At 40.4% G+C, this 25,234-nt stretch overlaps 2 protein-coding genes across 3 annotated transcripts in view; one reads left to right on the plus strand and one right to left on the minus strand.

The window, feature by feature from the left end:
* The window catches only part of LOC123529661 (uncharacterized), a 51,986-nt gene extending 49,425 nt beyond the window's left edge, over positions 1–2,561 (minus strand). Inside the window, exons 1-2 of one of the 2 annotated variants that reach the window (XM_053522110.1) lie at positions 2,389–2,561; positions 1,302–1,878 (exon numbers count right to left, since the gene is read on the minus strand). In XM_053522110.1, coding sequence (XP_053378085.1) covers positions 1,302–1,830 — 529 coding nt within the window. In that variant the 5' untranslated portion in view covers positions 1,831–1,878; positions 2,389–2,561. Of the gene's footprint in view, positions 1–1,301; positions 1,964–2,388 lie in introns of those variants that run through there. The other variant, XM_045310085.2, reaches the window with a different exon arrangement.
* Positions 1,911–23,825, plus strand: LOC123529657 (proprotein convertase subtilisin/kexin type 5-like). The gene is made up of 3 exons (XM_045310082.2): positions 1,911–2,045; positions 15,430–18,001; positions 21,141–23,825. Exons 2-3 carry the CDS (start codon positions 16,127–16,129, stop codon positions 21,252–21,254), a joined length of 1,989 nt encoding a protein of 662 aa, XP_045166017.2. The 5' UTR covers positions 1,911–2,045; positions 15,430–16,126; the 3' UTR covers positions 21,255–23,825.
* The last annotated feature ends 1,409 nt before the right edge of the window (positions 23,826–25,234 follow it).

Below are 25,234 nucleotides of genomic sequence, written 5' to 3' on the forward strand. Positions count from 1 at the left end.
TATACCTTTATATTTATAAAAGACAAAGGTACACAGTTATCGATTTGTTTAAAAAGTAGTTTTTTTAATCATAATTAAGAAGAAAGTCAATAATTAAATAAACTTTGCTAAGCAGAAGACAATTTCTGAAGGTAAATACAAAAATACATACAGTAACCATTGAATATTTAACACATACATAGTAATCATAAGCAAAAGGACACGTCACACAAATTTGATCCAGGTGCCCTGACTAGACAAAATCTGTTAATGTGTAACGAACCGAACTGCTAGGAAACTGCAAAGACCTGGTCATTTTCCTTCTTACATCTGTTACAGTTGTGACAGGTCAAAATCGGACCACAAAGTCAAGGTGGGGACTTAATTAGTAAGGAATCACGAATCTTTACCTGAGCTTTTTCAAAGGCGTGTAGTTCAAAAGAAGTATTTTTTTTCAAATGTTTTACATAATTAGGAAAGGATTATTTAACCCCTGTGGTGATTTCAAACACCAGATACTCAACATGAACAAACATCGGCTGAAGCTACCAGTAAACGGTAAAGCATAAGAGGGCTTTCAAAACAGAATATTTTAAAAGCATACTTTCATTTTGTAATTGTTTGTAACACATACACCTCTGAATTTTTCTAGATCGACACAGCTTAAACAAACATGGTCAATAATAAATGCAATATGTCAAAAGCAAAACGTTGAGATTTCACTGAAGGTTTTGATTTATACCTCATATATCTACATAAAACTTGCATCCCTTTGACAGTCTCTGGTCTGGCATGAACAAACTTTTTAGGAATTTACAAGCCAATACTACATGTTTAACATATTAGGTTAAAACCCAAGTACTAACTTTCAGAGACAATGAAAGTTTAAGTTTTTCTATGTAATATTTTGTAAGCCGCTGACCCGTTTTCCGCGAATACTTAGTTGTAGTCGACAGGATGTAAAAGTAACTACTGTTATACATCAATACATGGAAAATGAAACAATGCTGATGTGACCACTTTTCTGATGTATTTACTAGAATCTACTATATATAGGCTCACATTGAAAGGGCATAAACCAAAACCAACTTTTGTCACAAGCCTAAATGGCATATTGACATACAAAAAAGACGATAAATACCTATTTATAGTATTTTATTGTAGTCATAACCAACATTTACTGCTTCTAGCTGTAAAGTTTTTGCTCTTAGAAAATGGCCATAGTGTGCAATTTATTTCGAAATAATACGGAAACATAAATTGAGACTGAAACGCAACTGTACCAGACCATAGAAAGTGACTTGTAAAAATAAAAGTCTTACCGTTCCATACAAAAGCATCAATGATTTGTATGTGCATTTCTCTTGCATCAACACTTGTAGCGTTTATGTACGTGAAATTCTTTAAAATCTCTGGAACATCGCATTGTTCTATCTTTATTGGGATAATAGTGTAGTTTTGGTTTATACTGGCATGTAACGCTTGTTCTATTTCATGCATACAGAATCGGCTTTGAACAAACTTCTCCGAGAGTACCACTAATATGCTCATACTCCTATTTATCGAGTCGTGTATGTTTCCGATTACCTGTTGTCCTGGTAAAAAATCCCGTTCATGATAGCAGCACTTTATCCCTTCTCTTTCCAGATTGTCAACAATAAGTCTTACATCCTCCGCGTTGTCTTGAATGTAAGATATAAACATGTGATAGTCTTTAGTATGTGGCAAATTTGGAATATTCCAGTCCTCCTTTTCGCTATGAATCCGACGTTCCAAATGATTTATTTCAGTATCTTCCACTTTATCAACATTTACACATGTAAATTCATTTAAATCGTATCCGTTCGCCATGTTAATATAGCCCAGTTATTCTATTATATTTTCGGAAAACTCCAATATCTAAAAATAGTTTATGTGTTTACTTCTCTGTGCAAGGTCGTTCAAATTTCAAATCAAGGAATATCTGGGACATATCTGTTAAACAATTCTGTTTAAAAATGACTATTTTAACTTCGGCAATGAAGTTTAAAAAGTTACTGCTGATTGAATCCTTTGTATGTTTAATGGTAAGTATATTTTAGTTGTGTTCGAGTAAACAATCTGTAGGCATATTTTAGTACAATATGATATCATACATCAAAATGTTTGTTGGGGTAAACGGAATTCAGGTGGATACTAGATTCAAGCTTTTGTGAGGCTCCAAAAGGCGGGTGGGCATGTGATAAAAAATAATAATGAAAGCAAAATGTTGTTTGAATTACAGATTAACGTAAATCTGACTTAAGGATTCGATGGATATTTGAACATCACAAAATCACAGCAAAAAAAAATTGTTTTACATGAAAATCGCACAGCATATAAAACAAGTACTAGATTTTTCGATATTCTAAAATACAACTGTCAATTTACTGTTGGATTCTTGAATTCCCGAAAAGGGACCACATTTAGGGGTCACCCTTCTGAACAGTAAAGCGCCCCGTTTGTTATTAACCACGCACACGTGACTATAACCCTTATAATCCCCTAAAAACCCTTAAATACTGCTGCGCAGCTGCAATGCATGAAATGTACAATTCTCCAAGATGGCGGTCCCCCAGAATCCCCAATGTTCGACGCTAAAACCCTTTTCCCACGGTACGGTACCGTATTTTTCTCCTAAAAGGTAAACGACCACTACAATCCCCCCCCCCCCACTTTATCCCAAAAGGAGTGTAGCCTACCCTATTGCTCAATATGCCATCCAAATATTAGAATTTTGAACCCAATGTCAATAAAAACTCAAAAAAAAACCCATCTTATGAATTTAAGAAATGTGGAAATTTGTACGCCATTATGTAAAAAGAAACCCAGAATCAATGGCGGTCAGTTCAACGCACTCGTCCCTGGGCAGTTCCAGCCATTTGGAAGTTTAACCAGTACTAAAAATGCAAACATCCGCAAGCAACTGACAACTTGCAATTTGCCTACAAGGCAACTCCTCCCTTGATTCGACCTACAAGGTCAATCACAAATCCCTCTCTGTCTACCCACATGGCAGATTACAACGTCCCCTTAGTCTACCTACAAGATAGACCACAAATTCCTGTCATTTCCAGCTTACGAAGCAAGAAAACATCTCTTCAACCCCCATTGCAGCATGTAAACATGAACGCCTTTTCCCATCTCTACTGACTGTAAAGTTTCACCCCAATTCCTAGTGGTGACTGCAAGGACCCGCTCCACCTCTTCGTTCAACAATATCGCCACTGCTGCCGCTGTCATACCAATGAACCAGGGTGCGGAGATAACAGTGCAGATGGATCTTCTGCTCCCTTGGCACAATTCCCACACACTGATAAAAGAGGGATGCGAGGAGCTCCGAAAACTCTGCTTCCTGCCGTCCTCTGCAGTGCAGCACAACACATGACGTGGCTCCAACAGGCCCAACGCTGTTTACTAGAAATCCCTTTGGACTGCCCACTCTTCCAAGGACCCGGTGATCCAGTCCAATCTCTCCCAAACCTACAACTTCTGGCCACTGAAGTAACTCCTGTAGTTTATCGACTGTTGCTGGCCTACCCCCCCGCTGCGTGCCTTTGATGTAAACCTACAGTGGTCACTTTCCCCTGGCTTTTTGGGAAGTTGACTCTTCCAGCGAAGGGTAGGTGATTGGTTCGCAAAAATTCGCCACTGCACCACAGAGATGGACGCAATTGCTCTGATCCATCGATTGAGCAGACCCTGCAACTCCCAAAGGTTTTGTATGTGCTAACCTTAGCTCCCTTCCCACCCTACCCAATGTGAAAGTGGCTATCAAAGCACCTTTCATTCCGTCTGCCGTCTTGTATTATCCCAGCTATGGGCTCAGTACAACTGAGCCCCTTTCTCTCCCTTCCGCAGAACTCTCTGCCTGCTCCACACTTCGCCCACTCCTGCTACCTCAACATCCATGGCCTCGACTCGGAGTTGGTTCCCTCGAGGGAAACTTCTATCCCCTACGATGATTCTCCGCCTGTGACTGCCTCCGTACGACGGGGACTTTCTTCACCGACACACTGGCTCCCCCCTCTGGGCTGAACACAGTCCCCACAATACGATTGCCAGACTGAGCTCCGCGCGTGCCCTCCAGATTGACAACCCCTCCTTCTGCCGATTCTTCACTTTCGGGCATCGCGTGCTCTACTTCCCTCTCGCCCCCCCCCTCTTCTGGTGCTGAAGACTCTTCTCGCCCTCAACTCTGTCCTCCTATTAGCAGAGGCAAATAACCAAGAACAAATATGCTCCCTCTGATCCAGGAGCTGGAGTACCTCCATCAACCCCACCCAGTGGAACACCAGAATGGTGGGGTTCAGTGGGAACAGCGATAAGATTTCTGGGACACAAGCCCCGTTCCCTCGATACATCCTCACTACCCTCCTCGTCCAGTCATCGATCTGCTTCTTTCAGTCGCCTGGTGCCCTCTAGCAAATTCAAACGTCCCATAAAGTCAGCTGGAGATCCCCCTGGCCCAACAATTCTGGTGGCTAGATACTCAGTGCTTCAATCCTATCCTAGTTGCCTTCCTCCCGCCTGCTTTAATGTCTATTTGGTAGGGTAGTGGAAGTTAAAAGCGTGAGCCTTGGGGTATAAAATACTCCTTGGAGCACCAGGATATTGGCACAACTTTCGTGACTTACTGCTAAAAGCGTAGAGGTTGCAGACTTTGCAGAACCAGCAGTTTTTCCCCTTGAGGGTCCCCAAACACTGGCCAACTCCTAATTTACTTCTACCTGCTGTTTTGACTCTGAGTATGACTGGTAGGTAGTTTTGCTACAAACAACCTACACTTACTTCCATCATCCCACAGGAAGCTGGAAGGTCACGCTTCCCTACACACTTCGTGCTCTACGACTGCCTCTGGCTCACGTTCTGGGTTACCCATCCTGCTACGAGCAGGAGTCTCCCTGATGGACCTCCAACCGCCTGTAAAACGGGATTGGATCCCCCTTAGCTGGACATTCTCGTAATTGAGCGTGGGGTTCCAATCTATCAATTCCTGCAAGTCCTTCATCAGGACATCTGATGGTGACCTTTCTGGTGGAGGAGATGCACTCGCTTCATATTCTATCACCCTCTCTATGCCTGGCACGGTTTTCAACCTTATATCACTAGTGCAGTTCTTTGACTCGGATGACTCCGGCTCACGCCTACGTACGACCCAGATTGTCCGATCTATCCATGCACGACTGGCTAGTTGGTAGTCCTCTGCATCCCTCGCCACTGTCCTCAGCCACTGGTTATTCCCCCCCGTCGGGCTATATCAACCTGACCACCGCACCGTCCTCATCTCCAAAGAACACCTCCTGATGAGAGCATCAGCCTCCTCCCCAGAATCCTGCAGGGCCCATCAAGCCACCCTGCCTATCTCCTCCACTAACCTATCGTAAAAATCGCTTCCCTCCATTCCTGAAACAAAAAATATCATAACCTATCAGTCACATTACGAATGTGATCATTACTGAAGGATATCATATCAATAGAATCGCATTACGAATGCAACCCTTGCATAGAATTTACTGGCCTCCCTTCCCGCACACCCTACATTTATACTTATCAATTTCTAATGCCTCAGTTGGCGTAATATTGACACAGGACCCATGATACAACACCTCACAATCTTTCACACATTATCATGAACCGCCCTTGCCAAGGTTTTTTATAGCTACAATGTAATTGTGTGTCATATCATCATCATCTCTACCCCTTCCGGCTCTGCCTTCCATTTCTTTACCCATGTTTGGTAAATTTCGATCTCTCCCAAAGGCTTCAGCCTATCAGATGGCCCAAAAACCAGAGTTCTTCAATTTAACCTATACCATAGGCCGAAATTTCTTCTCTATGACGCCGGACCTTCCATGGCGATGACAACTTCCTGCACTTCCCCTTAATGGTCGCAGTGTCTATACATACATTACTCTCCCTCTTCGTATACTCTTGTGGGAATTTAAGGTCATAAATACCTCTTCATGCGCTTTAAGGACGTCTTCAAATTATCCTAGTACATCATGAGCTCTCTAAATCTCAGAGGGTTAACTCTGTAACATAATCGTCTGGATTTACCCCTTTCCCCTTTATCCCCTACAAGGGGAAACATCAAGCCTGCTGGAGTATTAGTCTCTCGTCCCAACATCAACCCTGTTTGCAGTGAATCCCGTACTACGGTTCACTGACGCTCTCAAGTGCTCCAGCAACTGCTGTGGTGAAGTCACGGTTCTGGTTGCTTGGGAACATCGTCGCACTTGGTCGATTGAAACGCTCGACCTGGCATTAGATGCTGGGCGGTATTGCGTTGTTCTTGCCCTTATGGATCTCTAAAGCTTTCATATGGCTGAAAAGTTCCCTTAAAAGTTCCTACCCTGATCAGAGTGGATCTGAAAGGATACCCAAATCTCGAGAAGAACTCGTTCACTGCTGCACGGCAGTGACTTCCACTGTTTGCGACGGCAAGGGGACACATTCAACCCCGCTTTGTAAACTGATGACCCATCATCAGAATGTGTTCATTCCCTTGGTGTCTTCGGCAGTGGACCATAAAATCGATTGGACCCTTTCCATTGCAGCTCCTGCCTGAAACTCGTTTGAGGACACTCCCATATGGGCCCGCTTTCTTGCTCTGTTGCAGGCATCACAACTACTGACAAAGTCTCTAACATCCCCCGACAAACCATCCCAGAAAAACTTTTCTTTCACCTTGGCTTTGTCCGTGCCACCCCCTGATGCGCTGCTGAAGGGAGGTCGTGATTCAGACGTATGGCCTGGTCCCTCAAGCTAATGGTACGCCCAAATTTCTTGTCGCCGTCCTTCATCCATATATAACGCACCATCAATCAGCTCAAAGCCTCCTTATTAAGCCAGTACGATTTCGTCGGGACCTTCTAAAAAAAATTTCCCCCTTGGCCTGGCTCCTCTCCAGTCTCCAACCACCAACAACCGGCCAACTTCTGGTCTTTGGCTGCTCAGCAGACTTCCTTCAACTTTAAAATCCCCAGCTACATGGGCCATTTTCATCCTTCACCATTACCTCTGTAACAACTACTTGGTGTACTCCATCCACCATCAAAATCTCCAGATGTACTACATCATCCTCATCGCTACACTGTAAAGAACACTGAACTCCTTCGCTTCTGGGATCTACCGTATCGCTCAAAGGTTCCCCACCACAGGATATACTCTTGATCCGCCATCGTGGTACATAATTTGCCCACTCAAGGATCCCCTCCTGTGGATTTACTGGCATCTTACTCGTATGACGGCTCCCCCCCACAGGTTTATCAGAACCCCCTTTCTGAAGAGTACGCGTCCGCACTCTCAGGAATTCCCCCACCTATTGATTACTACCATCATCTCGGAGCACCGGCGTATTTTTGATCAACTCTTGATCTCCGCCCCATTGGGTACCCCTACAGAAGTAACGCTTTCCTCCTGACTCATGGAATGGCAACTTCTCCCCACCCAAACTCTTGGTTCTAACCTCGGCGTCCTTCAAATCCCTAGCCCCCCCCAAAAACCAGAGGCACAGCTTCATCAACATCTTCAGTGAACTTTTCCCAGCTATCGTGCGCCTTCTCGCAATACTTGCCCCCTCCGCACGGCAATTCGCTTAATTCACCTCAGTTCTGTAGGTACCCCACAAATCACTGGTATTTGGTGGAGTGACAACGCATCAGCATTGCAGTGCTTGCGTCCGACCCTGTGTTGCAATATCATGTTATATTGCGAAAGCTCCCCCAAACCATCTAGCTAGCTGACCTTGTGGCTCCTTAAATTTCAATAGCCACGTGAGACTGGAATGGTCTTTTTTTTTTTTTTTTTTTTTTTGTTGGATTTAACGTCGCACCGACACATGATAGGTCATATGGCGACTTTCCAGCTTTAATGGTGGAGGAAGACCCCAGGTGCCCCTCCGTGCATTATTTCATCACGAGCGGGCACCTGAGTAGAACCACCGACCTTCCGTAAGCCAGCTGGATGGCTTCCTCACATGAAGAATTCAACGCCCCGAGTGAGGCTCGAACCCACATCGATGAGGGGCAAGTGATTTCAAGTCAGCGACCTTAACCACTCGGCCACGGAGGCCCCTTGGAATGGTCTGTCCGCAGTACAAAAGGCCTACCTAAGAGATAGTACCTATATTGTCTTGTGAACCGTACGACGGCCAAAACTCCTTTCTCGTAACACAATAATTACGTTGCTCCGGTGTCAACAAATAGCTACCATAAGCTATAACTTTCTCCTGACCGTCTTGTACCTGTATTAGTTCCCAGCTACCGCTATGTTCGAAGCAAACAGTGTCTGAATGAACGCATCTCTATGGTTAGGAAGGGCCAACACTGGAGGCTCGTTAATGCAAGCTTTAAGCATCAATGCCTGCTGCTGGCTCCTCTCCCACACAAAAATCCTTCCCCACCACCTGTATATGGCTCATGAGTGTCGCAAATCCTTGACAAACCCTTTATGGAATTGGCGAGACCCATGTACCTTGAACATCCTTGGCATTCTGGGTTGGCCATTGCATCACTCCTCAATGTCCTTTTCCGCCATAGCCAATGTATCGTTACTAACGATACGCCCAAAAACTCTACTTCATGTGGAAGAAAAACACTTTCGGTTTAACTTTAGACCGTATTTACGAAATCGATCAAGAACTTCGCAAGTTTTTAAGTGGTCATCAAACGTTTTCTAGAACCAAAATATCATCTAGGAAAGCCCGAACTTTTCCAGTTTAAACTGGGGCTACGGGGGATTCAGAAATCTTTTGAAAATGTGGTGGCGCATTTCACAACCGAAGCCTTTCACATGCTCAAAAAACCATATTGGGAACAAACGTAGTCTTGTGCCGGTCTTCTTCCTTTTCTTCACCCGCCAAATTTTGCAAAAAGTTGGCATCCAGCTTTGAAAACCAGCAACTTCCGCCAGTGTGTCCAGGCAATCACGACCAAGGGCAAGGGAAACACATCTTTTACACAACACTGTTTAAGGCCCTGTAATCGACACACCAGCGAACAGTTCCATCCCTTTTCCTTATTAACACTGGTGCTGAAGCCCCTTCAGAAGTTGATTCCTGAATCACCCCCGCCTCAAGCATCTTCTTCAGATGTGCTTCTTCCTCCGCCACAAAGCATTCAGGCGTACGACGCATGAGCTCTTATCGGTTTGGCCGTTCCAGTGTCTATGCTGTGCTGTATCCAGTGAAGTTCCCAGGTCGAATTCACTTGTTGCAAAATCATCTTGATAATCCAAACCAAAAGCTTCGAAGCTCGCTTTTCTGTTTATCATCCAGGTGTGGTCGTTGACTTGGCATATACATCTTTCAGGTGACCCCGGGACCTTAACATTTTCATCATCCTCCCCTGCCCCCAACGGAATGCACTTCAACTTCCACTTTTGGATTAGTACCTCTTCAAATGGATAGGCACTTGCTACTTCCAACCCCTTCTTCAGCAACCGGAACTTATCGGAAGCATTTACCCCCACAGTGTAAACATTACTTCCTTGACTATGCACAGTCTTTGGGACAAGAACTTTTAAACCCTTTAACTGGCTCTATCATGAACTCTGCATTGCACGATTACGCTGCACTTGACTTGCATCACAGAATTTTGCGGCACAACACTCCTCTTACACACAGTGACCCTCGCTACGAGCGGTTCGCCACTAGCCTTGTCAACATTTAGGTGCAAATCTTCTCCATCAAAGTTAAAATTATGCCTTTTTCTCATGTCAAGAACTGCTTTACTATGCACCCAATTTAAAACCTAGTAGCATGTCTTGTGCATTTGGTGCTTACATATATAGTTTCACGTATACCTTAGACCCAATTTGTAGTCTAACGGCCCGACCACCAAACATACATGGATAACTCCTCCAGCTGTCAACAAATTAGCATTTTCACAGTCTTTGGCTTCACTTTCAATTTTTATACACCCCTTCAGAGATAATGGTAACTTTTGCTGCTGTGTCGACGATAGCTTCAAAACCCCTGTTTCACCACCCTTTTACCTTTATTTGTATTTAGATACAGACGACAATTGGAAAAACAGTTGTGGTTACGATTCATCACTTTTACCTTCACTTGCTTGTCCGATGCTTCAACTGGTTCCTTATCCGTTGCAGAAGCAGTAGCTCCATCCCCGCCCATCTCTGGAGAGCTATCTGATTGACTATCATCAGTCTGTGTACCTGGTTCGAGCAAATATTTTCTAACTGACTTTTCGAAAGCTACAGGGGGGTCAAGATCACTTGAATTATCTGTACTTGACTCTAAATTTGTGGGTTCCCGATTACCTCTCTTACGGCCCTTTACTTTGTGGGTCTGGGTGGGGCCGTTCCACCCGACCCTTTCCCATTTAAATCCTGATTACTGGTCGGTTTATCTTGCTTCTCTTTACAGTCCCCCATCAGATGCCCATTCTTGCCACACTTGAAACACTTTAAATCCGGGCAATTTGGTTTTATGTGCCCCGGCCCCCCACATGTAACTTTGGCTTGACCCGAAAACCCTCTACCACGACCTCTACCCTTGTCCGCTGGTCGCTCCACCGTAACTTTTTAGTATTGGCTCCCCAGGTCATCCCCCCATCTTCTGCACATCCTCTTTTGTCAAGTTTGACTCCTTGTGCTTGTTTCAAGTACATGGGCAGCTTCCCCATTTCCCTGTCTCTCGTACACGAGATACACGTGATTTCCATACACCGCCTGGTGAACATGTTGATACCACTTAACATGTTTCCCTGGCATCCTCTATGTTGCGATGTCGCTTCACGCAAGCATCCTGCGCTGCCGCTTTATCGTGTATTTAGCACAAAACCTTGTAACCACTTGCTGGTTTGCATACTTCTCAGGCAGTTCCCTAAAGGTACGGGTTGACAAAGTCAAAGCCATCCGCCCCAAACTTCTAAACTTCATCAACCCCCCGGCACGCTTGCTGAAAACGAACATTTGCAGTTTCTGCCAACTCCTTTGCGCCAAACCCTTGCTCAAGTTTTTCATTAGACGTCTGTACGACAGATGTCATTACTCAGTAACGTGGCATAAAATTCCGCAGCCTTGCCTGACAAACACCAACACAAACAATTTCTGCACTCCTCCTCACTCCAGTCTAGGCATCGGCATACCCCTCAAAATGCTTTTTAAATGCCGTCCAATTGCCCTGCCATCATACAACAGATTCTTTGGCACGCCCCGTGGGGTACTTTCGTTTGTTTTTTCTTGGGCACCGGATTTCATCATCCGTACTTCAAACGATTTAGTCACTGTCACTTTCTTTTTCTTCTTCAATTTTTCTTAGCTCCTTTGACTTCTCTTCTCTAAGCACCCTCCTCACTGTTTCCAAATCAATTGAGGTGTATACGTACACGCTTCAGCGCTTTAAAGGGCAGCCCCGGGTTGCCCTTGATCTACCTTTATGGACAGATGTATCTGCATCTGTCATATCTGGGGCCGTTGTTTCCTCTTTCACCTCCACTGGTGCCTCCATAAATTTTTCCGCCAGCTTTACAGGGTCTAAATCCCGCTGAGCAGACGTCCTTCGCACGAACCGCACTTCTCATTTTCCTCAAAGTCTATGGCCTCCAACATAGACTGAGTGACCTTTCCCCCGAGGTGCGCCTGTAATTTCTTTTTAGAAATATTGCCATCCTTCCGCAATGCCTATCTTTCCGCCAACTTTACACCTTACCGGGTATCGCCATTAAACCATCCTTATCTACGAAAATTTTTTTTGTCTGGATTTTAGGATCCCTTTCAGCTGAAGATGCTGCCATTGCTGTTAAGATTTGTGACAGCTTTGGGGTCTTAACCTTTATCGCACTTGAAGGCCCTGTACTACTAGTAATTACGGTCTATATTTTAGCTAGGACTTTAAATTTCTCTTCTTGACCGTACCAATCACTAAATTTAATGTAAGTATACGATACTCACAAAGGGGATACAGTTGTATAAATATACAATAGCTTCACACACTTGACTGGCTAAGAGTAAATTTACCAAACTACACTTTCATAACACCACTCTACCAAAATGCAAATTTAACAAATTTACACCTAAAAAGATTTCGATACCCGTAATATACAAAAACTTACAGCGTCTTGCGAAAACTCCAAAAAAAACCGATTACTTTTACGAACCAAGTAACCGAACAGTTTCCCCACACGTCCACGAATCGACAAATGCTGTTGTTGCAAGTTATTACAAATAACTATCGGTTACCTATTGTAAGTCTCAATATTTTTCCACAAAAGCAATTTACAACAAACAAGTTACAAAACAAATATTTTATTTTTCCATTTAAAAATTAATACACTGAATATATATCGCTCTCACAAAATCTACAAGCACACACACTAGATAAGGACAAGCTAGTTCACACCATAGCAAGCAGTGACCACACCCAAGAGCACCCCGAAATTAGTAAGATTATAGAAGTTTTTATTAAACCCAAAATACCAAAATAAATGCGTGCGGGAAAGAACACCATTTAGCAGTTATACATAAAAGCACAGATGGTCAGACAAGTGCAAGTATTACAGAACAGAAGAAAACTATAAGCTTTATTTTTAGTTAAAAAAAAAGAGCACACGGTTAAATAAAACTACACGCTATTCAGTTACAACATTTTAAAATTTAAAAAATTTAAATTTTTTATTTCTACCACCAAAGGATAACATCAAGGATACAAGATATCTTCAAGCTGTACGCCAGGGAATACCTAACTGCTATGATAAATGATCACTGAATTTTTCACAAAGACTTATTCACAAGATAAAAGTTCACTTGTCACTAAATTGCTATAAAAACTTTAAGAAATTACACTCTTTCACTTTCACTTTCAAGAAGGAAGCAGCTGAGCACCAGTCTCAAGCGCATGCGCAAATAATCCCGCGAAATTTTTACGGAAATGACCCGGAAACTAACGAAGTCTCACAGACCACAAAATCATCAAAAAACTTTTCAAAACAACTGCCAAAGTCACGAAATCTCGCCGACCCTTTAAACAAACGACGCTTTAAATGTTTTTCCCCGTTCGATTGACTCCGGATGCCTAAAATTTGGAATTACAACTTCGCGCGCAAACAAGGGCCCCCTTTTCTCTGACCCGCACTGCCGCGATTTTCAACAACCGTTTCCAAACAAATTCCACACCCAGCACCGAAATCAATCCTGCCGACAACGCCAATAAAGCGCCCCGTTTGTTATTAACCACACACACGTGACTATAACCCTTATAATCCCCTAAAAACCCTTAAATACAGCTGCGCAGCTGCAATGCATGAAATGTACAATTCTCCAAGATGGCGGTCCCCCAGAATCCCCAATGTTCGACGCTAAACCCCGTTACACGGTACGGTATCGTATATTCTCCTAAAAGGTCAACGACCACTACACTGGCTAGGAGGGAAGTAGAGAACGCGATGCCCGAAAGGGAAGAATCTGGCAGAATGGAGGGTGTTGTCGATCTGGAGGTCACGCGCGGAGCTCAGTCTGGCAATCGTATTGTGAGACTGTGTTCAGCCCATAGGGTGGAGCCAGTGTGTCGTGAAGAAAGTCCCTGTCGTACGGAGGCAGTCACAGGCGGAGAATCATCGCAGGGGATAGAAGTTGCCCTCGAGGGAACCATCTCCGAGTCAGAGGCCATGGATGTTGAGGTAGCAGGAGTGGTCGAATGTGTGGAGCAGGCAGAGAGTTCTGCGGAAGGGGGAGAAGAGGGTCTCAGTTGTACTGAGCCCATAGCTAGGGATAATACAGAGACGGCAGACGGAATGAAAGGTGCTTTTGAGCACAGTGTAGCGCCTTTAAAATCTTACCATTTGCAAAGAAATGTCGCAAATCTTCATTTTGATGCATTTGCAACAATGTACGAGTGCTGAAATTTCGAATAATTTGGTTAAAAATCGTTTTCAGGCATTTTCAAAAGTTGTTTATTTTATTTCTTTACAAATGAAATTCTTTTTTAAAGGGGGACACCTTCTTGAGAATATTTAATGTTCAGGACAGAACGGGACAATGTGTTTAAACATGTATTGGACAGAGATTGTTGGTAAACAAGTTGTTCGTTTACCAGTAATTGTTAGACGTTCAATTTACAATTCTTTATAATAATTGAGCCGTGCCATGAGAAAGCCAACATAGTGGCTTGCGACCAGCATGGATCCAGACCGCATCCGCGCAGTCTGGTCAGGATCGATGCTGTTCGCTTTCAAAGGCTATTGCAATTAGAGAAACTGTTAGCGAACAGCATGGATCCTGACCAGACTGCGCGGATGCGCAGGCTGGTCTGGATCCATGCTGGTCGCAAACCCACTATGTTGGTTTTCTTATGGCACGGCTCAATTATCATTGTTTATGGAATAATCATGTATGTTTCACGAACGTCATTATGTTCATTTGTAAATGACAAACTGTGAAATATTGTATATTACGTACAAATAGAAAATTGACAGTCCTGAAATTAAAAAAAAATGCAAGTTTTTCGTTGATTCACTTATTTTTTCTATTGGTCCGCCAAACGTATTTTGACAGATTGCCATTTGCAATCGTATCTCAGGGAAACGACTATTGTAAGCAGATGTACATAATGACTTTCATGAAACGGGTATGATAAATCTATAAAAGGAGAATAATAAACCGTAAAACTAAGTTCTAACAATTGTTTGTAAGCGAATAACATATTTACCGACATTGTATTTATTCAATATATGTTTTCCCGTTGTGTCCTGTACTGTCTTTTCGAAAAGGTGTCCCCCTTTGAAAAACAATTCCATATGTAAAGAAATAAAAATAAACAATTCTCAGAATTCATGAAAACAATGTTTAATCGACTTATTCGACAACAACAAGAACATCGCAATGCAGAGCAATATACACACGAAACAAAGTCAAATGACCTTACATCTCTAAGTCTGACCTTCACCTTGAAGCAAGCCATCCGAAATATGCGCTCTTCACGTCGTCTTGATGTGGTGAACATTTGTGCCAAGTTTTTTGAAATCCTTCAAGCATTTTAAGAGTTACAGAGCAGACACGGAACAAAGTCATATGACCTTTGACCGTCACATAGATTGCTTCTTGTAATTAAATGTTATGGCTAACATAAACATATATTTAATAATGCGTGCAATTATAACCTTTCGACTGTATGGGACTTGTTACGGATAATTGATTTTACTATTTTAAGCTTTTCAGTGAACTGTTTTTTACACAATATCAGTCAGCTCTTTACTGTTTTCAGCTAAATTTTCTGAAAAAAATGTGTACCATACGTTTCGCGTAATACAAGAAATGTTATGAGCCGAGCTCAATAGGTCTCGAAGTGTAGTATACATGCTTAAGTCATCAATTTTTCGAACTTGTTAGGGAAAATGATTGCTTGTTTGGTTAAATATTAGCTTTGAGTATTTATGCGCTACGTATTGTTTTACTTTTCTTGCATTTCAGGTGTTCAGTGAAAAAATTTTGTGTAATGAGCAATGCGGCGGTTTTAACGTTTGCCCTAGAAATAAACCATTTTGTTCAAAGGCCGGATGTGTGTTTGAATGTCAGCAGCCGTTTTATGTGAATGGAACATATTGCGTCTCAACTTGCGGCGACTGGTTTGTGAAAAATCAGCTTTGTGTGCGACACTGTCCTGATAAATGGTTCATAAGAGAAACTCTTGAACTAATTGGAAGCCAGGTATATTTGGAAAAACATTGCATATCATCATGTAGTACTACTGAATATATGTTTGAAGATACATGTGTTCGGGCATGCCCTTTGAACTTTATTTATAAACAATCAAGTCTGTAGTTCTCAGTGTGCTGGTGATAAGCATCTGCTACAGAATTTTTCTATCAACGCTGTAACATACCATGAATGTGTTGGACAATGCCCACAATTTGTCGATGGTATTTACTGCACAGAAGAATGCGGCACAAACAAATTTGTTTTAAATTCAACTTGTGTTGACAAGTGTCCTGATTCACACCCTCTAACTTCAGGAAACGACTGTGTACAAAAGTGCCCAGATACTACAGTGTACTTAGAAAACAACACTTGTCTTACAAATTGCACAGAAGAAAAACCCTTTTACAGGAATAAAACTTGCACAGAGACGTGCCCCGAGACATTTTATATCACTAACCGCAGCGGAGTTATGTTTTGTGAGTATATGTGTCAGGGAGGAGAATATACGTATAAAAACACTTGCTTACATTCGTGTGCCGATGATGGCAAAAGAAATTACTATCTATTTTACTATCACCAGACATGTTTAGAAGAATGTCCTGCAAATTACTTTTCTAAAAAGAATGAATATTATCTTGTTGGAAAATGTGTGGCTTCTTGTGCAAAGGATGAGTTTATTAACAACAATACATGTGTTGAAAATTGTCCAGTAGACACGTTTGTGATAAACTCTTCATGCGTAAACAAATGCCCGGCAAAGTTTCCTATTAACTGCTTAGCAGAAAAGGGTGAGAAATGCAATGGAGATGGCCCTCGTCCACATACATTATCTCAGAAATTATGTGTGTCAAGCTGCCCAAAGAATACGTTCATTTTTAGCAATGCGTGTGTAAAAGAATGTCCGATTTCCTACCGAGTATCTGAGCAAGAATGTGTATCTGAATGTCCAAAAGACTTTCCTCTTGTTCAGAATAAAACTATTTCATATAAAACATGGATACGATGTTACTATTGCCTTTCTGGCTGGGAAACAACTACTCAAACGGACCATATCCTCGAATGCGTTTCTGAGTGTCGTGAAGGGACAGTGAATTTCAACTCTACATGTGTCTATGAATGCCCGTACAATTATCGGTATATCGAGAACGGAACATGTCAAATGAACGCATGTACTAAGCAGTATATGTATAATGACTCTTCAAACATAATTTGTACTGACTCGTGTGGGGATGAATACTTTATTTACAATAACACGTGCGTGAAAGAATGTCCAAATAATGTCTACATAACAAATAAAACGTGTCATTTAGATACATGCAAAACAACGTACATGTACAATACTTCTTCTGTAATAATTTGCACAGATGACTGCATAAAGTACGGATTTATCCATGATAAAGCGTGTGCTACAAAATGCCCGTATTACGTTTTTAATGGTGCGTGTGTGTTAAATTGTCCAGAAAGTCATGCTTTAATGGTAAATCAAACCCGCAAGATACACTGTGACTATGAACAAAAGAACTGTAACAAAACAGTTAGTTATACAGAATGTAAGAATAAATGTCCACAACCTTTATACAAACACAAAGATCTGTGTTTAGATGTATGCCCAAAATCACATTTTGTTTTTGACCAGACATGTGTAGCAATGTGTCCACAATCGCACCCTTTTCATCAACAAATGAATGTGAAAGGTAACAAGACTAATTCACCAGATGGAAAAGATCAACAACTGTTGTCACAAGATGTTAAGTATTTCAATGTGTGTGTTGTACAATGTACCTATCCACGCTATCTCCTTGACAAAGCAACCTATTCATGTCTAGATACATGTCCAAATACAACAAGATACATACATTCAAATGTGTGTACCACAGGTTGCCCGAAAGGAAAACTGTCTAATGAAATTAAGAAAGGAACGGAATGCATCGACAACTGTCCTTCTAAAAAACTCCTTTTTAATAAAACCTGTATTCAAGCATGTCCTCAAAATACATACAATTACAATAATTCTAAATGTGTTTTTAAATGTCCAGACTCGCAGCCTTTAGGATTAACAAGTGGGAAATGGCGCTGCATTAGAAGTTGTGAAAGTTACGAACTATTCAAAAACGGAAAGTGCATTTCTGAGTCAGACTGTGAAGAACCATACTTTGCTTTTGAGAATACATGCGTGAATACCTGTCCAGAAGGTTATATCTGGGTCAACGGATGTGGTAAGAGATGGAGTCAGACCGAAACTATAGTGACCGTAGTGACACTCAGTATATTTATTATTCTGGCTTTTTGGTGCAGAGTAACGCTGAAAGAATATTTCATTGTACTCTCAATGATAATTATCAAGGTAAGGATTCTTTTTGATATTTTGTTCTGTTTGGAAGGATTTTATATGCCTAAACATACTATAATACCAATTTCGACTCGACATGTAACGTAAATAAACACATTTTTAAAAGGTATTAAGAATTTGTATTCCAGTATATATTACACTATATGTACAAGAACCAGCGACAGCAACAACTTATCATGGTCAAACTTCTGAATTTGCTTCAACATAGATTTGTTGCTGTTCTATATATATACAATTTTACCATTAGGTATATTGCTTTGAAATCACCTGATCCTGATATTGACATTATTATATTAATGTTAACATCACTGAGTGCGGAATGTGTAAGTTGTAGAATGTGTAAATATAACTTGCTGTTTTCCCTAAGATGATTAATCATTAAATTGATAAACTCGATGAATTTCCAGAATTTCAAATATAACTGCAACAGACAACCCTACTTCCCAAATCCCTTGATATTCAATTCTCACACGAATCGTTTCACACCACTGATTCAAATCGAATCTATTTCGATTCATGCCATTGAATCCATTGCGCCCATTTCGAGTTAATTACACAGTCGAGTCGCTTTCGATTCCCACAGTTGAATCCATTTCGACTTACAACATTCAGTCCATTTCGACACACATTGAATCGATTTCGATTCACACTATTGAATCAATTTCGACTCACATTATTGAATCGATTTCGATTCACATCATTGAATCGATTTCGATTCACACTATTGAATCCATTTCGACTCACATTATTGAATCCATTTCGACTCACATCATTGAATCAATTTCGACACACATTGAATCAATTTCGACACACATCATTGAATCCATTTCGACTCACACTATTAAATCCATTTCGACTCACATCATTGAATCCATTTCGACTCACATCATTGAATCAATTTCGACACACATCATTGAATCCATTTCGACTCACATTATTGAATCCATTTCGACTCACATCATTGAATCAATTTCGACACACATTGAATCAATTTCGACACACATCATTGAATCAATTTCGACACACATTGAATCAATTTCGACACACATCATTGAATCCATTTCGACTCACATTATTGAATCCATTTCGACTCACATCATTGAATCCATTTCGACTCACATCATTGAATCAATTTCGACACACATCATTGAATCCATTTCGACTCACATTATTGAATCCATTTCGACTCACATCATTGAATCAATTTCGACACACATTGAATCAATTTCGACACACATCATTGAATCCATTTCGACTCACATTATTGAATCCATTTCGACTCACATCATTGGATCCATTTCGACTCACATCATTGAATCAAGTTCGACACACATCATTGAATCCATTTCGACTCACATTATTGAATCCATTTCGACTCACATCATTGAATCAATTTCGACACACATTGAATCAATTTCGACACACATCATTGAATCCATTTCGACTCACATCATTGAATCCATTTCGACTCACATCATTGAATCCATTTCGACTCACATCATTGAATCAATTTCGACACACATTGAATCAATTTCGACACACATCATTGAATCCATTTCGACTCACATTATTAAATCCATTTCGACTCACATCATTGAATCCATTTCGACTCACATCATTGAATCAATTTCGACACACATCATTGAATCCATTTCGACTCACATTATTGAATCCATTTCGACTCACATCATTGAATCAATTTCGACACACATTGAATCAATTTCGACACACATCATTGAATCAATTTCGACACACATTGAATCAATTCCGACACACATCATTGAATCCATTTCGACTCACATTATTGAATCCATTTCGACTCACATCATTGAATCCATTTCGACTCACATCATTGAATCAATTTCGACACACATCATTGAATCCATTTCGACTCACATTATTGAATCCATTTCGACTCACATCATTGAATCAATTTCGACACACATTGAATCAATTTCGACACACATCATTGAATCCATTTCGACTCACATTATTGAATCCATTTCGACTCACATCATTGGATCCATTTCGACTCACATCATTGAATCAAGTTCGACACACATCATTGAATCCATTTCGACTCACATTATTGAATCCATTTCGATTCACATCATTGAATCAATTTCGACACACATTGAATCAATTTCGACACACATCATTGAATCCATTTCGACTCACATCATTGAATCCATTTCGACTCACATCATTGAATCCATTTCGACACACATTGAATCCATTTCGATTCACACTATTGAATCGATTTCGACTCGCATCATTGAATCCATTTTACGCGGATATATCATTATAGTTTTTATGAGACAGATCCTAAAAAGAACAATACCAAATAACCAGGTTTGCCAGATATTAAGATTAATCAGTACACTGTCAAAACTCGATCCATTCTGTGATATGTTATACTATGATATGTGTAATTTGTTAGCCATAGTGCAATATCACAGTATATGCACTGTTTAAGATTGAGTCGTACTGCACTTTGTCATCGGACATTGTGATTAAAGGTGTTCAATTTGTAGACACAGGCTAATATTACATTAAAATGGATTTCATTTTTTTATTTCCCTTTAATGGTACACTAAAAATAAATGCGTTATCGTTATCGATACATAAAGAGGAAATGATATATACCGACATTATGCAAAAATTGTTAATACAATTGTAAAAATAGCTCTTAATTATCTAAAGAAATAATACATTAATATCATCAAACCTTACACAAATTACAAGGTAGTAATATTTGAAGGGTATATATAAAGGAATCAAGTAATTTTCTTTTTGTTATGTTTCTTTCTAACTCTGAAAGTTGCAGATACGACACCAAATAATGTCACTTCATTGAGTCCTTCAAAGTTTGCTATATGATGAGACCATGAGTTAAAAACACACACAGTTAAAAACACACACAACAGTATCACTCCACTGAAGCCTTCATCATCCATAAAAAGAAATAGGTTATTATGGTCGTTGATCGATTTTATAGCCACTTTTTGTTGGGAGAACATTTCATTTTCGCTTTTTAAATGCACTCAACTCTTTAGATAAACATAATTATGTAGTAGTCAACTAGTGGATTAGTACCTGATTAAAATGATTGTTTGATTTATCGTATTTTCAGGCAGACGTGTATTGCAACATGAACAGCGATGAGAGCCTTGTGGCGGAATATGATAACCAAAATGAAGACGAACAACCTTTACTGATAGAGTTGGATGAACATGAAGAAACTTAATAGGCATCGTGGAAAAAATAGTTCTAACTGTAGAGTTTTTACTAGAGTTTATAATTGCTACATCTTTGTCGCATGTACCTTCCCTGATTAACATAATGTTATTCCACAATCTATAAAAAATCGTACTTAGTGGAAACTGTCCAGCACGATATGGAGCAAGGTTGCTTTTAATAGAAAGCATATAAATATACGCCAAGATGTAAAACATGTATTCAGCAATGATACAACTGAACTTTTGCAGCAGTTAAAATCTGTTAAAACCAAACATATAATTCATGTTTGCGCGGCGGATAAAACAAAATGTCAGAAATGCGTCAGCAAGATGCAACAGACTGTTTTGAAGACATATTCTGGAGACATATAATGTATGTTTGAACGACTAAAACATATAAACATATAAAATGCGTGCAACCCAATTGATCCAGCGGCCATGGAAATTCATTATCAAGAATTTCTTATACTTGTGGCTCCTTCACAAAATCGAGATGACTGTAACATATACGTTGTCTTGTGTAATTTATGAAGTTGGGGAATAGCGAAAAGTCATTTTATAGTTTTTGATGTTTATTAATATAATATATCCAGAATAAAATTAAAGATGTTGTCAGGTCTAAAGATTCTAGCAAACTGATACAGAAATACAGAGGTATAGAAATATAATTATTTCAGCAATTTCAAAGGCAGCATTCACATGACATATCCAAGAAACAAACATATTGAATCAAAAGATTTTACAATAAGGTGTTAATGATACATGTCAATCAACGTGGAACCGCCTCGGTAGCCTAGTGGTAGAGCATCCGCTTCGAGTGCGGAAGGTCGTGGGTTCGATCCCCGGCCGCGTCATACCAAAGACGTAAAAAATGGTACTAGTAGCTTCCTCGCTTGGCGCTCAGCATTAAGAGGGTAGTGCTAGGACGGATCAGCCCGGTGTCGGTATAATGTGACTGGGAGGGGTATCATGTCACGTGTCTACGGCGTGATATTCCAGTGAGGCAGCACTATAAAGTTGGGCATTGTGCTCACTGCTACAAGTAGACACCGTCGTTTATATCACTGAAAAATTGTTGAAAAAGACGTTAAACCCGAACACGCACACACACACACGCACACACACACACACACACACACACACACACACACACACACACAATCAACGTGGAAAATAAGAGACTTTGAAGAACTAACTATAAAACTGAATGGAGAGATTTGGTAACAAGGTGACATATACCATCACTTTGACCTTCCTTAACTCTTTGAAGTTTGAGACCACCCAAAAGTCTACAAAATATGCATACAAAAAGTATAGACGTGAATATTACAAAGTCACATAACATGACAGCTTTCAGTTACATTTAAACAAAACGTCTGGTCACTCCGGTAGAGACCGTACTAGAGAGGCGAATTGTAGGCGTTTAAATGGCAAGGTATAGATAAATCTGTAAGATATGGTGCGGTTCAAAAATAAAGTCAGGCACTGGTGTAGAAAATATTTACTTAAATCAGTTAAAACATTTCAGAAATTTCAGGTGATAACTTTCTCTGTTACATAGTGATAGCATAGCATGAACTCGAAAGTACTAAGTTCACTCCCCTAGAAAATGGTCAAGAAGCCCATTGCTCCATAGACGTAACGTATGGCTCCACTCCTGATGCAAAGTTAATATCTTTTCCCGTAAAGTATACAGAATGGCTACAATAAGCTTCAAAGATGCTAAATAATCTTGATAAATGGAGGCTAAGTTTAACAGTTTCGAGGCTTAAATTGGATAGGACCTTCGTAACTGAAAATCCTGTCAGTCCTAGCGTTAAAATCTTGCATGAATTACCTTATTCTAACCGCTGATTCTAACTGCAGTATTTAGTTACAGTTTAATAGAAGAAGTGGAAACCCACAGGTCGCCCAACATGACATAAATAAAAATGTTTCAGGCTCGGTTCGAGAAAAAGGAGATATGTTTGTATTGCGGTATACATTGAACCTTCAATGATACACAAAGTGCAATTCCGTGAAAAGCGGCGTATTATACCCAGTTAAAATAATGGGTTTTCCCTAAACGATAAATGGGCAATACTAAACAATCTGGAGAAAGGGGATCTGAGGTTACGGAGCCTTTATATCACTGAACATTCCAAAAGATTCATGACGTGGTGGAACAGTATCCAACGCTATTAAAGCTGAAATATTGGAACCAACAAGGCCGACATGTTCAAGCTAAAAATAATGTAAACAGTATACAAACAAAACATCAGTGTCTTGCTGAACGATCTGAAGAGATCGAAATGAAGTAGCTCTGATTGAAATGTACGAGGGGACATTTTACGATCATATATAACGTCTATAGCGCAATGTACCAAACACCTTTATAAAGAGTGAACTTAGTACTTTCATGTTCAGTAGTACGGTGTGCGAATCGCCTCTATAGTACGGCCTCTGCCGGAATGACCAGACGTTTTGTTTCAATGCAATTGAAAGATTTCTTTTCGATTTTCTGAAGGAGCGGCAAGTGCAAGAAATTCTATATTTCTTATACAGACTTTTATCACGTATTTATAAAGACGACCACAGTTGCCAGTATTGTTGAAAGTTCCAAGAGCTTTAATTGTAAAGCTACTCCTATTTATTTTTTCATCTAAACTGAGACGTCTTGCGTTTGAAGGTTTATTAATTCTCCATGACTGCTATACTTAATTAATAACCTCCCTTTGATCACCCTCCCCGCAGAATGCATCGGCAGAATCACCACAAGCTCCCGCTGGAACTTCTTACTCGAATATGAAACATAGACTTAAAGTCCATGTCAATTAAGTCTGTTGGCGCTACGGCTACCACGCCGTTTGTGATCTTATTGGCTTTGAGTGAAAAGTGCTGTCTGTTTTATCACAGTTTGAACAACCAGTTTCCTTGCATCACGGGTAAAGCAGCAACATCAGGAATTTGTGAACCGTTTCTGTATTATATTGTACAAGATACTTAACTATTGACTTAACATGCGTCCAGCATCTTTAAAGTTTTTTAATCTAGCAAAGTCAGACCTCCGTCATTGGTTCTTATCACGAAAGGTCTGTCGTATAGGCAATGTAATAGGAAAGGTGGAAACTGTGCACAGGTCCCCCAACATGAGAAAAGTAACAAGAGCATCGCCTACGGGTGCCATCGCTTGTCTGCAAGTGCTTGTCAGTATGTAAGAAAAAAGTCATAGTTCAGAATTTCTAAGTACAAAAAGGGCCATACTTTTGACAAAATGTATATCAGAGTTATGGGTCTTAGCCTACATAGTAACCTTATGATGACGAACAAGTGTGCAAAGTTTCAAAGCTGTAGCTCTTATAGTTCTTTAGAAAAGGTTGACCTAAATAATAAAAATAACAAAGAAACTCAAATTTTTAAGTACAAAAAGGGCCATAATTTTGACAAAATGCTAATCAGAGTTATGGGTCTTAGCCTACACAGACCCCTAAAGATGGTAAATAAGTGTGCAAAGTTTCAAAGCTGTAGCTCTTATAGTTTTTGAGAAAAGATGGACCTAAACAAAAAAATTAACCAACGACGACACCGACGCCGAAGCCGACGATCAAGTGACAACAATACCTTGTAGATAGTTTTCAAAAATCAGACGAGCTAAAAATGTCGCATGTCAGTTCCACTAAACTTGTTCATGAACGCTAGTGCTAGTGATACTGTCCACGCCCTCTAGTCCCGGGTTGAGCGGAACTCAATATTTGCACATGTTACAAAAACAATTAGGCATCAAGCTATTTGTGCTTCACTGTTACCTTGCAAAAGTATAGCGTACAGCAGCTATGCCATAACCTGACGCATCTGTTGGTAAACTGAATTTATCTTCTCTTCCAATAGAGGCTGCACTGATTTCTGCTTAAGCCTTTTAAAAAGACTTTGAACACGATTCATTCCATTTAGATTGCACAACAAACTTCCTAGTTAGATTTAGTGACGGTTCAACAATTTCAGCGCAATT

This window comes from Mercenaria mercenaria, chromosome 13, assembly GCF_021730395.1.
Source record: "Mercenaria mercenaria strain notata chromosome 13, MADL_Memer_1, whole genome shotgun sequence".
Classification (NCBI taxonomy): domain Eukaryota; kingdom Metazoa; phylum Mollusca; class Bivalvia; order Venerida; family Veneridae; genus Mercenaria; species Mercenaria mercenaria.